Source organism: Haliaeetus albicilla, chromosome 19 (assembly GCF_947461875.1).
Source record: "Haliaeetus albicilla chromosome 19, bHalAlb1.1, whole genome shotgun sequence".
NCBI classification, from domain to species: Eukaryota; Metazoa; Chordata; class Aves; order Accipitriformes; family Accipitridae; genus Haliaeetus; species Haliaeetus albicilla.
The window spans coordinates 15512373-15527961 of NC_091501.1; the positions used below are offsets into that span (position 1 = coordinate 15512373).

The window sequence follows — 15589 nt, forward strand, 5'->3', positions numbered from 1 at the left end:
TTACTTTAAGGCTTTAAACAGATACTCTTCAGCTTTTAATGCCTTAAATAGTATTAAAATCACTTCCTTTATAATACTTCTATCACCCACAATTGGCAGCTTCTAGAAAGGGCGCCTACACAAAAGATTTTTACTGGGAGCATGTTTGTGCTAATGGCCTATTACCTTGCACATATTGTATTTTGGTTTCCTTTTGCAAGGTACTGAACAGTAAACAGGTTTGGTCTGCATCATTGGACTGAAGTAGGAGAAATGTATTAAGTGAATATGTAATTGGCTTTTTTTTATCTAAAGTGGCATTTAAAAGAATAAAAACACTGTTCTTATATACAGTACACACTTTGCTTTCTGTAGTTTGAGTTGTTAAAGCTTTTGCTTTATTGAAACCACAACATCTCCAATGCCATAGGAGTTTTTTATTCATTAAACAACAAATGGCTAAATTGATAATTTAGTCTGACAACAGCAGCACAGTGGAAGCTTTCAGAAGAATCAGCTAAATGTATAAAATTATACCCAGCAATCACTACAGACCTTCATATATGACAAGATTTGTTCTAGGTACAGATGACTGTAAACTACCTACTGCTGAGAAAATTATAAGAAGATGCTGTATATTACGTTGAAAAAAGCCTTTAAAGTACTTTGTCTGTACAGGCGAAACCTTGCCACCGTCCCTGCTTTTTTATTTCTTTTCCCCCCAGTCTCCCTTCTCACTGACCACTTTTCAACCTATTTTCTTCAAGTCACTTTATACGTAGGCAATTAGGAACATTTGAGGGGTTGCTCGATGATTTTTCTTTATTTACATTACATGAACATAAATTTGAGCATTTGGGGAGGGTAGGAAAAGGCAAGAAAGTGTGCTTAAAGAAAAACAACCCAGAAAACACGTTAAGCAAAATAAAAATACAATTATGAAATAGATCAACTTTTAGCCCTGGTCGCTGCTACTGCAGAATCCAGGCTGTCTTGATTCATCACCAGTCACGGCAGATAACAGACACAGCAGGTTATGGTTGGCAGAGGAGCTTTCTACAGTTGAAAATCAAGGTTTGATAATTGGTACTTTTCCATGTGGCTTAAAAAACAGCAACCCAAGAATAATAGATTTTAAAATTATTATTATTATTTTTGTCTGGCTAAACTCAAGAGATTTGTACAGATAGAGATAAAGTACCCTAAAGATAGGCAATACAAATGGAAACATTCCTGTCTGGCAAATGAGCATACACTGAGCAATGGTCACTAGCAGAATGTTTTGCTGTGTGCAGACAGAGCATGTTGACGCAGACAGTGATGGAGAAGGAAACGTAAGGTAGATATAACTAAAAGCAACCCAAAGGAATGGTCTAGGCCTCTGTCAAGAAGATCAATAAAGCGGCCTGGCAGATAATCTCTCTTCAATATTGTCTTATGATATTATACTTTATTGGAGTTGTAAATGTTTCCATTAAATATTTCAACTCCCAGTTATTATTTTAACAGCCAGGCAAGATGGAAGTTTGAAATACAGGAAAAAGTGTAATCAATCTTTGACCTATGTCAAATCTAAGTTTATACTGTATCCTCTACATACAAATTTTAGATATGTATGTGAATAAGACATATGAGCTGAAAGTGCCCAAAGTAATGCCATACCATTGCAGCACTTCAAACAAGCATATCGACATTGCTTTATCCTTACATCAGTTAAGGTTGTTAGAATGGTGAGACTATTTTCTTCTCCATAGCAGGACCACCCTCCTCTTCCCTATTTTGAGCTTATGTCGCAAAACACACATATGCACATGAGTAACATGGCATGTAGCAATAAGCCACTATTTTCCCATTCCACTCTCTTCATTTACCCCATAGAGAGCTGAGCAGTGGCACTTTGTGGTAATGAGAGAGTGCTTTAGCATTTACAGCACTATTAGTGTGTAGTTGCCTTCATCCCCAACAAAGCCTTCCACAGGCTTAGTTGGTTTTGGTGCACTCCTACCTCAGATCTGTGGTTATCTGCTGCACATAGGAATGCCCTGCTTCTCCCAGAAAGTCCTGACACTACTAGTAACATTTGCATGCATAGCTCTTGGTTTTCTGAAGAGCCAAAAATGCTTTACAAAAGCAGTGTTTGCATTAGCCCCATGCGGCAGACAGGGGCAACTGAGGCACGGAGAAGGTGAGTGAGTGACTCGCCCAAGCTTACAGCAAGTCAAAGACAGAACCAAGGTCCCTTCTTTCCTGTTCCCCACCCCTATTTCTGAACCAGGGATTTCTATGTCTGTAGTCTACTAGTGGAAAGCAGAAGAGAGCTCTTTCTGGCTTCTAACTGAAAGACACATCAGAGGCTAGAAGAGAAAATTGCAATAGGAATCAAAATAAGATAATATGATTCTTCCCTTTCTGGCCATCCTCACCTTCATGGAAAGGAGAACTTGTTTATTGCACTTGAAGTAGATCTGGAAGAGCCTAACAGTACCTCTGACATCAGCTGCTTTGTTATCCCAAAGACATTAAGGAACTGTGGAAGGTAGTGGAGGAGAGACTTGTGCTCATGTTTAGGAAGGAAGATGGTCCACAAAATAGGGCTAAACTTCAACTGAAAAACTATGTGGAGCTATTTCTTCTAATTAGCAAGAACTGCCTGAGGAGTCGTTGCATTTCTTACTGGTCCTGCATGAGTCCAAGTCAAGTTTTGTGAGCCATGCTTACTTTTAAAAGCGTTCACAGCCAGAAAAAAACCCCACACTGTAACAACAGTCATTAGAACTAAATAGCCAATTCTAAGTCAACCCACTGTGCAGCGTACTCCAAACACCAGAGGAATTACCCCACTGCATTACAACATTTCTTTCGCCATCCCCAGGAAAAAACATGTTGAAACTGCGTAACAGGACAGGAAGAGCAGGGAAGGACAGCACTCAACTTGAGCAGAGGTGAGGGTTTTCAGTCTAAATAAAAACAAGAGCTCAGCTTCATAGCAACATAGGGTAAAGTGGGTTTCTTTTCCTTCATTCTTTTTTTTTTTCTTTTTTTTTCCTTCATTTTTTTTAAATGAGGGCTGTTCTCATGGTGAGCTAGATTACAGTGGCAAAGAGAAAAGAATTAAATATGCATTTAAAAACTTTTAAAACATTTATCCTGCTTTCCTTTGCCAAACACCTGTAAGCTCTATCAGGGGCATGAGCACTTAGGGACGTCCTGCTGATGCAATAGCTTCATGGCTTTAAAAACAGAGGTCCACCTCTCCTAGAAAATGGACTGATTGCCAACAGTAGCTGTCAGCAGTGACTCCACCTCTGTCAAAAGGATTTTAACTGCCAGTGTTGATGGGACAAACCTGTAGGATGTTGGCATGGACAGCAAAGTACCTGTGCAGTGGAGTGTTGTAGCTCTCACTTTCTGTATTGGTATTTCAAAGTTTTGTCCCATCCACATCAGCATTTAAATTACCTTCAGCATTCACTGAGGCGGGTAATTAGTAACCAGTCACTCTCCTAGTGTCAGCTCAGGGTCATTTCCTTAATGTAAATAGACCCTCAGAGGGGGCTGTTTACAGTGCCTTCTACTTTCACTTTTTTCCAGGGTTTGTTGAGGACACAGCCCCAGAAAACTTGAGGGTTAAGCCCTGATTAAAAAAGAAAGAAAAAAAGGGGGGGGGGAGAGACCCCTCAAATTTTAAGAAATTTTTAAAATGTGTATAAACAGAAGCCTTCTCCCTTTCCTCCCTCCCAAATTAAATCATTTCAGAAAAATAACATATATATTTTTTTTATATATATATATAAAATAAGATACCCAGAGGCACTGGTTTGCATTAGGGCTTAATTTCCAGCAAAATTAAAAATCAAATCCAGGCATTTTGAATGCCTAAGGGGCACAAAAGCAGCACCCAAAATCATTAACTTTTGCACCTTTTATAATATATCCCAAACCGGTCAGATTTGTTTTTCAAAATTTTGTAGTAAAATAAAAGTGCTCTTTGAGGAAAATCTATGCAATTAAACAGCAGATGCTTAACCCCTGAAAAATAGAGGCTTATAACAGAGGTGCTGATAGACCCTTAACCATAGCTTCATTAGCAGCAGGTGCTGCTAGAGTTATTAGTTTTCTAAATAGTTTTAATGTAAACAGTATTCTTAAGCTCTAAGTGTAGCATAATGGTTGGGATTTGCTCTTTAATGCTTTTTACTAGAAAGATACAGCTCATTTAAAATAGCTGGTAGATACAGAAAGCATAAATATACAGTAAGTTTAGACACTGATTGTACTAAATGCAACAATACAAAGAAGCAAACAGGAACACAAATGGTAACACAATAAAACTGTATTACATTTGTGCTTCAAATATTACAATACATTATATACAATAGTCCAAAATAAACATCTCATGCCAAATGACACAAAAAGAAACAAAAAAACCAAACAAACCAAAAACCCCAAGAGCAAGCAAAAAGAATCCAGCTGTATGTACAGTACCTTTTTAATTAACATTCAACTCTGAACTGGAGGAATTTTCACTACATACAGATGCAGTCCGCCTTTTATTTCACGCAACCATTCTGTCTCCCTATATCTATGCTATTCAGTAGGTTCCTGTGTCATTTCTTATATACATGTTGAGCAAAAAAGATAAAAGAACATAGTGCTTTGTATTCTTAATGATGTGGCATCAGATCAGCGAACTTGGGGTGCATAACCTTCTTTCATTAAACCCTCCTCATAGTCTGTCTGGCACAGAATCATGTTGTTCTTCAGGAAAAATTTGTCTCCAACGCAAAATCTGAAATTACAATAATAAAGGGAAAAAAAAGGTAGTTTCAGGATGAATGATGTGATATGATCTCACACATAAGGATTGCACAACAAGTGTTCACAATTTTGTCGTACTGACCACCCGGCTCCTACCTCTGCTGTCTGTCGCAGCGCACACAGATGTGTGTGCACGTATGTGAAAGCACAGCAGAGGAACTGCTCTGCTATCAGAATTAATCCTGTGCTTTCAACAAAGTCTAGTGCATTGAAGCACTTTTGCTTCCCCAGCCAAAGACTTCATTCAAAGCTCACCAAAGACTGTGGGAGTCTTGGATCAGGTCACTAACACACAGATAAAACAGAATAAATATCCCAGGCTACTGAGTTGAGTGAAAAGTAAATGTCCTGCTTTCACACAAATCAGAAGAAAAACAAGGTGATGGTATGCAGTAGGAAGCTCATCTGAGATATACGTTACATTTGTCTTGTGCAGGCATACTGGTAAGTTTCTTTTTATATTCCATTTGGATATTTTACTAGAATGGATATAAACCGGTGGTTCTGGGAACTGTTTCTAGCATACACACAACTTTAATATATTGTGGTGCAAACTAGAGACACACAGGCAGGTATGCAGAGAAACCTTTTTCTTTTTTCCTGTAGGAGTTGATTGTTAATGTAGTTAGCTAACTGCTCTCTCTCTTGTGGTATCAGTATACCTACCTTGTTATGCTATTATGTGCATCAGAATGATCTGATTGCTACAAAACGCTACTGAGATATTTCATTTGATTTTCTCTGATGAGTAGGAAAATCACGTAACATTAATGCTCCCGGTTGGCTGGCTTCAAACTTCGAGTAAAGTAGGATTTCCCAGCTAAGCAGTATGCTTGAATATAAGAAGGCTCTTCACTGACACCCCCCTCAACCCTTCCCCCCGACAAAGCCAATCTTCTTGAAGATACTTTGGGAGCAAGTGAATAGGGCCAATGCATAGAAAAAGAGTTTCCCTAGTGACTGCCTTGGCAGGGTTACGTGCCTTTGTTTATAGTGAACTCTCCAGCTATAAAATATATTGGGAGGCACTGCTCACATTATTCCAATTAAAATGAAAGAAAGTAACCTAAATGAACTCCTTAACACTGATGTGAATAAATGAAACCAGTTTCTACCAGCTAATTATGGATCTTGCTATGTAAAGTATTGTTTAATGTGTAACGGATTATAATGTCCTTTTTTGTATAATTTCCAAATGGTGACATCTTGGACACAATTAGGGTCACATATAAATGCTTGTGTTGTTTACGGTAGATTTAACAACAGAGTAGCTATGGGAATGGCTGTATATGTATTTAATTGTAACAATTTAACCTTCAAATAGTGGTGCCTGCTGTAGTTGACCCAGTAAAACTACGTAAATGACACAGGTTGACCCGCCTGACCTCTGATAGTGGTCTCTCTTTATCTGATAGTCAATTTCTAATGATGTTCAAGCAGAAATCTTGGTGAATTGTCACAGATTAAATTGTGTATTGAAAGCAGTCCTTTAATGTTTTGTGAAGTTGGAGGTTTAAATGAGTAGCAGTTGGACTGATTTACATTTGTGAAGATTGGAATGCTAGACAAACAGTGAACCCATTTATTTTCCAACTGGGTAGCTTTGGAAATTTATCCTTATGCTAGCTAAATAGATAGAGGGAAAATAGTGTAATAAAAAAGTGGATTGAAAAGAATTAGCTCTGCTCTTAAAGGAAAATTGGTTTGTTTATTTGTGGACTTTTTTTTCTGTAGGATTACTGCCTGCTGCTGATGATGATTGAAAATAGAGATTATGGAATGATCCCAAAATCTTTAAGTTATTTATGGTCAAGACTCTTTTATAGAATTTACAGGTTCCTGCTATCCTTCCCATCCCAATCCCAATCCTAATATTAGGCTACTAACAACACGAAAGTATTTTGAGTAGGTATGTTGAAATGCAGAATTCTCGAAGCAAAGAAGCTCTTTGGCGGTTTCTCTAGTTTCTATCTTTTGTATTTTTGTCCATTGACAGCCATGCTGACAAAAATTCTTCTGTGCATCTTACTGAATTAGGTAAAGGAGTCTTAACTAGTGCTAATATGTAAAAATGTTTTTCCCAAAGGAGTCACATTTAAAAAAAAAAAATTAAAAAAAATATTCCTTCTTAGTTCCTCTTAAATGAACATATGGATTAATATGGGCTAAAGCAGGGGAAGTTATTTATTGTGACAAATCAGTCACTCCATTACAGTTTGCCCAGGGATTACTGATGGGGACTGAGCAGGAGGCGTGCGGCCAGCAGTGCCCCCCATGTCAGAGGGTTATTGCGCAGCAGGCCGGCTCTCCCCGCGGGTCAGGCACTGGTGGGAGACACAGCCACCTCCGCTCGCCCAGCAGAAAGCACTAACTCTGAACTGTGAATGTTTTTCAGCTACACGCTCCTTTGTGTTCCAGCGTAATACAGAGCTTAGCAGACTAATTTGTTTAAAATATTTAGCAAATGAAAAATACACTCCTGAAGTGCAATTCACTTGCACAGCAATACTTTCACATGTGACTTCTTGCAACATTGCTTGCATCAAAATCCTGGCTGAAGGATTTTGTTTCTCAGCCCTCAGAGAAGTGCCGCGGTTTGAATTAAACTACACCAGCTACACAAGGGAGTCAGGATGCCTTTCCCAATAAAAAGTGTCAATGCCTTTTGCTTTTGCTATGTTAATATGTCGAGCCAGAAATGCTCTACCTATGTCTACATGGCATTTGACAGCTTTATGCATGAGTGGCTTTAAACATACACAGTTCCACAAATCATTTACCTTCCAAGCGTACAGCTGTCTTGCGGAGAGGCCGCCAGTGGCCTGTCTAGACACGCTTGGCTATGTGATAACCTGTGGGGTGAAGGTCTGTCTGCATGGTAAGACACCCTCTGCGTTCATCTGGGGCTGTGTTTGCACGCTGGGGTTGATCCTCTCTGCCTTGGGGGGAAACCTGTTACTTGCGATACTTATAGTCCAAATTCTGCAACTGTTTTCATACTGTGCAAGTTCAGCAACCAAAACGCATTGGCAAAGCCTGATGGTGGGGCTTGCACATGCCCCTGGGTATTAAATCTGTGAATTATGCACTCATTAGGTGACAAAGAGGTAAATACCATGTGAAAAACATAAACGGGTCATGTTAGTTCCCAAGTACAATGAGACAAGGCAAGTAGATGGATGAAGTATGACAAATTCTGTCCATCGACACTCATAACCCTATTTGACTCTCAAAAGCAGATTTAGCCTCTTCTGAAGTCAAAGAGCTACCTACATCTTGCAACAACTTCGAAAGTGGTTTGCACACTCCAGGATTTAAACCTGGCTCAGCTTTAAAACGGAAGGGTAAATTCAAGCCTAGCCTTCCACCTCCCGCAAGTGTTGAGTTTTTTTATGGAATTGGCATGGGATGTAAATCAGGGCACAATCTGGGCACGTATATCAAATGGAGTCAAGGAGCATATTGAGATGCCACTGGGTTAGGAGTATATAACGAGGCAAGACTATTACTCTTCTAGCAGGCAGATGGTAGTCTTCAGCCTTCCCTAAAACCTTCACCCAATTTATTTAATAGGCATGCAAGATAAACGGGAAAAAATATACAATAGGCTGCATTAACATGCCAGATTGGACTTACCACCATAAATTGATAATACTACTTTTGACACGACTGTGACATTAGTAGAATGACCATTATAATTAACCTACATCCTAGAACTCCTGTCATATATTACACTGGCAAAAGGAAGGCCATTTATATTACAAAATGACCTCTGTTATCACCTTGTTTGGAAGGGGAAGGTGTGCCTAGACTAATCACAAGAAATATAAAACTTCATTTTTGAGAAATAGGTATTCCATTGTTCAGAACAGATATTTAAGGAGATCTCACTGCTGTCTGTCATCTTTTCTGATGTACAGGACGTGTGTCAAGGTACCGAAGACTTCTTAAGAAAGCGAGAGAAATATTGCTGTGAACAAAGATGGCTGTGTGTGAAGTGCCTCCTCTGGTAATGTCGGATCTTTGTTGTCGTAGAAAGAAGCAAAATCTGGAAGCATTTAATTGATTTCCTCTAGGATAAAGAAAGCTCAGACTTACCACACCCACACCCTTCCCCTCTGCTTTGTGCACTCAGTGATGTAACTTGCCCTCTGCTTTTCCTCCGCTTTTCCTCCTTTCCTCTTTTTTTTAAAGCTCCTTTGAGTTTCCAGTATAACACAAATTAATGTGACTCTATATGCATCACTAAGAGAATGAAGCCACTCTTTTACATCACAGTTCATCAGTCCACATCTATGGTTTACTAATTCTAGGATTCTGTCAAGATGTCAATTTTTTGTCAAAGGCTGGAAAGTGGGAGCTGTGCCTGGGTTCGTACATTTTTACCAGCACGATGTAGTATATATACACACGGAATCCTAGTTCAGCTTACAACGACTAACCTCAACTTTTCACTTACTATTTTTTTAAAAGCGGGAATGGAAAATGTATTAATTTTTATTCTAAATTTAGAGACACTCGGCGAAAATAAGCAGTATTCAAGTCTTCAGAATTTATAAAATGACACGCAAAAATCTAATGTTGGTGTTTGAAATAAGGATGTCCCTGGCATTGCATTCCCTCCCCCCACTTGACAGAGAACAAAGGCGGCATTGTGTGGGCATTTTACAGTTTATACTGGAGGTAAGTGCTTACAGCTACATCAGGACAGTGATTTGAATGAGTGTGTAACCATTTTCAGTCCAGTTCCCATTAAAATAGAGGCTGTTTCGGATAGAAGGATAGAACAGTTGATTTAAACACCCCTCAGTGATAGCAGATGGGGGTTTTAAACCATACCTCGAGTTGTCTTAAAACGGCAGAAAGAAAATATCGCAGAAGTATGGAACAAGCTGCTAAAGCAGCCGACAGAGAGTGAAAGGAAGGACATGGAAACTCCGGAAAGTGGGAAAGCCGAAGGCAGACTGACATCATCGCTGTAGTCAAAAGTGTCAAGCAAAGATACAGCTGAGCCCACTCGCAAGATTTTCCACTCCATTTTGCTAGTCACAGACATGCAACCTGACAAAGTGTGAAAGGCAGTGTCTGTTTACAAGTTCATTTTTCCAGTAGTTTCCATGGTTTTTTTCCTTTAAATTTTCTGCAGAAATTAACTATATTGAGGCTACTGCCAATGTGAGGTGAAGTGCTTCCGAGGAGAAGTTTAATATGTTTACAGAGAAGAAAGGGGAGCACTCACACCATTAAGATGACTGTCACTAAGCTCTGCGGGTATTTAGGAGATGGAAAAACTTCAAATTAGGAGTAAGCTGGACAGAGACATGAAAGATAAGGGGATGCTAAAACCTTTAGGCTAGGAGCAGAGCTTAATATTCACAAAATCCCTACAGCATTAAGCAGCAGTATCAAGAAAAAATGGGGAAAATATGTCAAAAACTGGCTGGACGGAGCAATTAGATCCTAGAGCTGAATAGCTTTATGAAAATGAAAATACGAGACAGTGCCTATTTGATACCAGGGGACTAGGCTTGGTGGCTCAGGAGATCTCTTTCAGTCCTGTCTATGTCTACAGTCCTGTCTACAGTCTGCCTTCCTAGAATACAGTATGTGAGACAATGCGTTTTTCTTCTCACTCTGAAAATGTAGCCTTCAGGAGGCCAATAAAAGGGGACAGCCACATTATGAGTTAGTTCGGAGATGGAGTTTATGGCCTGAACAAAAGCCCCCTGAAGTCAAGGGGGTCTAACTACCATCCAGACTGAGCCTTGAGCTGGATGGTGAGTTGTAGATAAAAGCAGAAAAATCACCGAATCTTTCACAAAAAGCACTAGGCAAAAATGGGCAGGCCTCTCTCACTGGGCCAGGATCAACTATTTAAATGGTAGGAATATGAGGGTCATACAATAGCAAGCCTGAAGAACAGGCTGCCCCAAGGATTAGTGTGACGTGAGTTAATGCAATTATTGCTCTGAAGGCAGAAAGAAGGGACTGGAAGGACCAACCAGGCACAGAACATCAGAAGAAATTCAGTGTTGGCGAAGACAAAGTAATGTGAACTGAAGAAATGATTTAGTCTGCTCATTAACACTGCATATATTCTGTTAGGAAAAAAACTAAGTGCTAGATTATAACTGAAAATCTGAAATATGGAACCAAACAGAGAGCATTATATACTTTGTGGTAGTACTCCACATATGTTATACTTTTCTTGGTATAAAGAATGACCAAAAGGATTTAAAATTTAATGGCGGAAGAGAATGTGAAGGTGGGGAATAGGTCAAACATACAGGTCTTGCAATAACTGGTGAGCCTTGCTACCTCCATTGGTGATTTTTGGATATTGCTGATGTGTTTGTAAATAAAGATATTCTCTTCAATAAATAAATTCCACATTAGGGGTAGTGGCTGGAGTGAAAGGAAAGAGCAGATCTAAAAACCCTCAATAACATGATTTTGCATACAAAGGGGCAGCATGGAATAAAGAAAGAAAACTAAACTGCTATCTTATAAACTTATCCTCATTCAGAATCTGCTGTTTGGTTTTGATTAGCTTAACAAGAGGAAAGAAAAAGCATCCTCAGAAGGGCAACAGAAATTATTAATGTCATAGTGACTGACAAGATTATTCAGTTTATAAGAAAAGAAAAAGAGATTTCATAGCAAATATAAAAAACCTCCAAAACTGGTGATGGGTCAGGTGTCTAGCATTTCTGGGTTTTGTTGTTATACAAGTAATGAAGAACAAAAGATTTAAAGCTATTTATTAATGAAAGAATGTAGTCAGTGGGATGCTTTGCCATAGGAACCACAGAAGAGCTACATTGGAGCATCCATGAAATAGGGTTTATTGTAAAAAACAACAAAATTAATTCTTCAGAGTGCCACTAGCCCCAAATTGAGGAAGAAAGGTACCCTACAGGCAGTCTGTTTTATTAGGCTCCATGAGAGCTACTGCAATATAAACAGGATTAGGGCCACTTTTGAGAATTTGTGAAATTCTTTGAAAATTCTGGAACTGCTCCCTGTTTTGACTAGATGAACTAGACTGTATTTCAGGTAACTCAATTCTTTTGTTCCCAGCCTAAGACTCCTGTAAGACTATTTCAGCAACCCTTTGCCCAAACTACATGCAAAGTAAAAATCAAATAAAAGACTAGATTGAAGGCTCAGGAATGACAAGGCTAAGAATTATTAAATATCCCATGAAAGCTCCATTTCAGAAGCACCTAACAGCACTTTTCCAGAGGGATCAGTAGCCCTAGGGCATGGTATGATGTATATTAGCTGCAAAGTGAAATTGTACATTAGTTCACACTTGTAATGGTAAAAGAGGAGTATTAAAAATAATCACAACAGCTTTGCTTTTTTGGGGGGGGGAGAAAAAGAAAGTTCACTTCCTCAGACCCAAGAGTGCTAACTATGATGAAAATCTTTTGCACTCAGGGTAACAAACATTGTCTGCTTTGCTTGACTGATGAAGATTAGCTGACTTCTTACATTAAAGAAGTTTGTCTTGTATAGGCTGAAGTGACAAGACAATAACTAAGTGCTAATTGTGCATAACCAACACTAAAGATATGCAGCCCCATTATGGCATGTAATAAATGAAGCGAACAACAGAAATATATTAGGCGCTTTAATAATGATACTAGAACTGTGGTTTGAAAAAAAAAACCTAGGGATGTGAAGCGTTTAAGAAATGAAACCTAAGAATGTGTGTGTCTTACTTAAGTGGGTACTATGGGAGGCTCTGCCTTCCTCACTCAGAATATGAGCCTCTTAGTTCTGTGGCAAGACAAAATTGATATAGGACTTTAAATAGCATTAGAACCTATAATTACTTTGCATTATTATATAGTTTAAGCAGTGGTTATTACTTGCCTGGTATTTTAATTTCCCATGCAACATGATGAAAAAGGTCAATTTGGCTTTTTTTAAAGAGCGTAATTGTAGTGTGCTACGCTTATTAGCAGCTGTACATTTTATGGTTCTTTAGGGATGTTTGATTTTTAAATGACTACAGTGTTACAAAATAATACACCGTAGGACAAGGTGAGTTAGCAAAGCTTATTTAGAGCTGTATCTAACTTTGTCGTGTTGGACTATTATCTTCCTAATTTTTTGTTACTTCACGAGAATTGTACATCTTGTGTTTCTTCCCACCTGAAAATGAAAAAAATATGAACACTATAAAACTCTAAATAGGATCATGTAATAACTGAAAAATAACTGAAAATAATAGGTACATTAAGGAGTGGACATAATTGGTTCTCTCCTTTCCTAGACCTCATAGAAGTCACTGGCAAAGCTGCTAGCAGCTCTCGTGGAGTCTCTGACAGGATTTGGCCACCACTCTGAATGTAGTTGCTCTTAAGTTCAGCTGTATTCACCTCTGAAAAATTCAGTTGTTACAATTTTACCATTTTTGACATTCCTTCTGCAAAGGTACCATATGGGTGATGCTTCAGAACAAAGTGTCCGGTTTGGATCCTTGGGATTTTTATAACCTACGGTTAGGATATGGAAATAAAAATATGGCATAAGAAGTCCAAGGCCGCTACAGAGAAAATGGTGGGAACAACATCTTTTAAATTTAAATGATTACAGTTCTGGCAACAGGAAGAAACAACATGTACTTTAAAAGAAATACATGTGATAAAAATGAAGAATTAAAGTGAAATTAATGTAATAATGACAAATGGTACTGCTATGCTCTTGTGCAGAAAAGGATCTCAAAGTCCTTTATAAATATTAATTAATTAAACTTGACAGCCTTTTGAAGGAGAGGAAGTAACATTATTCTTTTTTATTGATGCGGGATTTGAGGCACAAAAAGTTTTCCGGCCAAGGTCATGAAAGTTATTCTGTATCAGTCCCAGGAAAAGTATCCAAGTCTCGCTCTCCATCTGGGGTTTCCACTACTGGTGGATGTTTCCTCTTCACTGAAATGTATGTCCCCACCAGTGCTGAATTAGCACTTAGCTTATGGAACAGACCCAAGCAATTCTCTTACCTCTGATTACAAAGTTGACATGCAAAACAGTCCAGGTGATAAACGTTGTCCTTCGCTCTCATCACCATCTCAAAAGCAGGTATGAGCTTACTGCAGGCAGCACAGTTTCCTGTAACGCCAAATAACCTGGAGATACAGAAAGAAATATATTCCTGAAGATGCTTAACTGAAAAGAAAACCACACTTTCCTTTTTCTTATTGGTCCCCCCCCCAGCAGTTGCCTGGGCTTTGATTGACTTCCAGCACACCTCCCTTTGGAAAGGCTGGTCTTTGGTGGTAGAAGTCTGCCCAATTTACAATACAAAGGCATAGTCTTTTTTTCCAGAGAGAGCTTTATGAAGCAGTGACAGACTAATATTGCACCTATTGTGACGTTATTTTTTTCTGCAGGTTATACTGACCTTTCTTGATAAAAGAAACGTCTTGTTAAACTAAACAAAGAAATAGTAAACACATTAGGGATGTTACATAACTGTGCAGACAGAGGTCAAGCTGTTTGCATACGCGGGAAGAGTCTTCTGCTTGGATCCTGCCGTACAGACGAGAGCCATATAACCTTGGCTTTTGGTGCTATTTATTATTAAAACACACTTTAGCTAGAAAAGAAATAACACTTGAAAAAGCTAATATTCTTCGCATTTTTGACATCTAGTGCTAAAAGCTTTACCACTATTATTAAAAGAACATTTTATGAACAAGTCATTTAAATCGTCAGAAAGCATTAGTGGTTCATGCACCTTACAACCCTATACCATAGTTATTGCTATGATTATGTTATTCAGGTAGCACATTAAAGTAAATGAGGCTGTAAACTATATATAGTCACATCAGGAGTAGAAGTATAAAATACTGTAAGAACAATATGAAATGCTGTTTTTGCCAGACATCTATATACATTTTTTTTTAAATTCTCTTTGTTAAAGATTTTTCAATACTTTTCAAGTGGGTGTATTACAAAAACACCCAAACCATACATATGCATCCTTTTGTGACACAGAAGGATTATAATGAACAAGAAAAAACATGTTAGCTCTACATGGCAGCAATCTTTGAAACTAAGTTTATTTAAACTACTTAATAGTTGTGATGGATTATTAAAAGTAATGCTCTGCTTGTGCATAGCAGTTAATGCTGTTTTTAACTATGAAGCACACTAGATGAAAACGCCACATCTGCCAGTTTTCTTTTTTTCCTCAACATCAGGCTGACAGCAGAAAAATATAATGGCTCTCAAGGGAAACACCAAATTAAAAGCAGTTCTAAACTAATGAATTCAAAGGTGCTCTGTAGAAAATTCAGTTTCGTAACATAAAAATGAACACAGTTTTTTAATCACTTCCCTCCATTTTACTGAATTCCATGGGTTCCCAACAAGCCTACTTAATTCCATATCCCTTTACCTTCTGCTTCTACTTAAGGCGTGCTGCCTACATAATATGTGCCTGTTTATTTGTAAAGTTGCAACCCTTTTTCTCCTGTCTGAGATGCTGGTTACCGTGATCACTGGGAGAAGTGCTGGGACAAGGCCATCCTCATCAGCTCTTGTTAGAATGACTCAAGTCAACTTCCAGTTCTGTTAAATCTGATTACTAAAATTATAGATTATTTAAACAGATTACAAAAATTCCCTTTGTAAAACATTCTGTTCCAGTTCTATCTCCATCATGCACGGGTTTCGCGGAGGTTATCTAAATCCCACTCAAACTTTCATTCCTCATCTGTAAGAAAGACACAAGACTTAGTTGCCTTCCACAGTCATTGGCTGGCTTTGCATTAGAA

The 15589-nt window shown here is 38.4% G+C and overlaps 1 protein-coding gene across 6 annotated transcripts in view; it reads right to left on the reverse strand.

Moving 5' to 3' along the window:
* Positions 1–354: 354 nt before the first annotated feature.
* The window catches only part of LMO3 (LIM domain only 3), a 63175-nt gene continuing 47940 nt past the window's right edge, over positions 355–15589 (reverse strand). For all 6 annotated transcript variants that reach the window (XM_069807822.1, XM_069807820.1, XM_069807823.1 and 3 more), the window contains 2 exons: positions 13811–13936; positions 355–4768 (listed from right to left, as the gene is read on the reverse strand). In XM_069807822.1, the coding sequence (XP_069663923.1) occupies positions 4663–4768; positions 13811–13936 (232 nt within the window). In that variant the 3' untranslated portion in view covers positions 355–4662. The remainder of the gene's footprint in view (positions 4769–13810; positions 13937–15589) is intronic.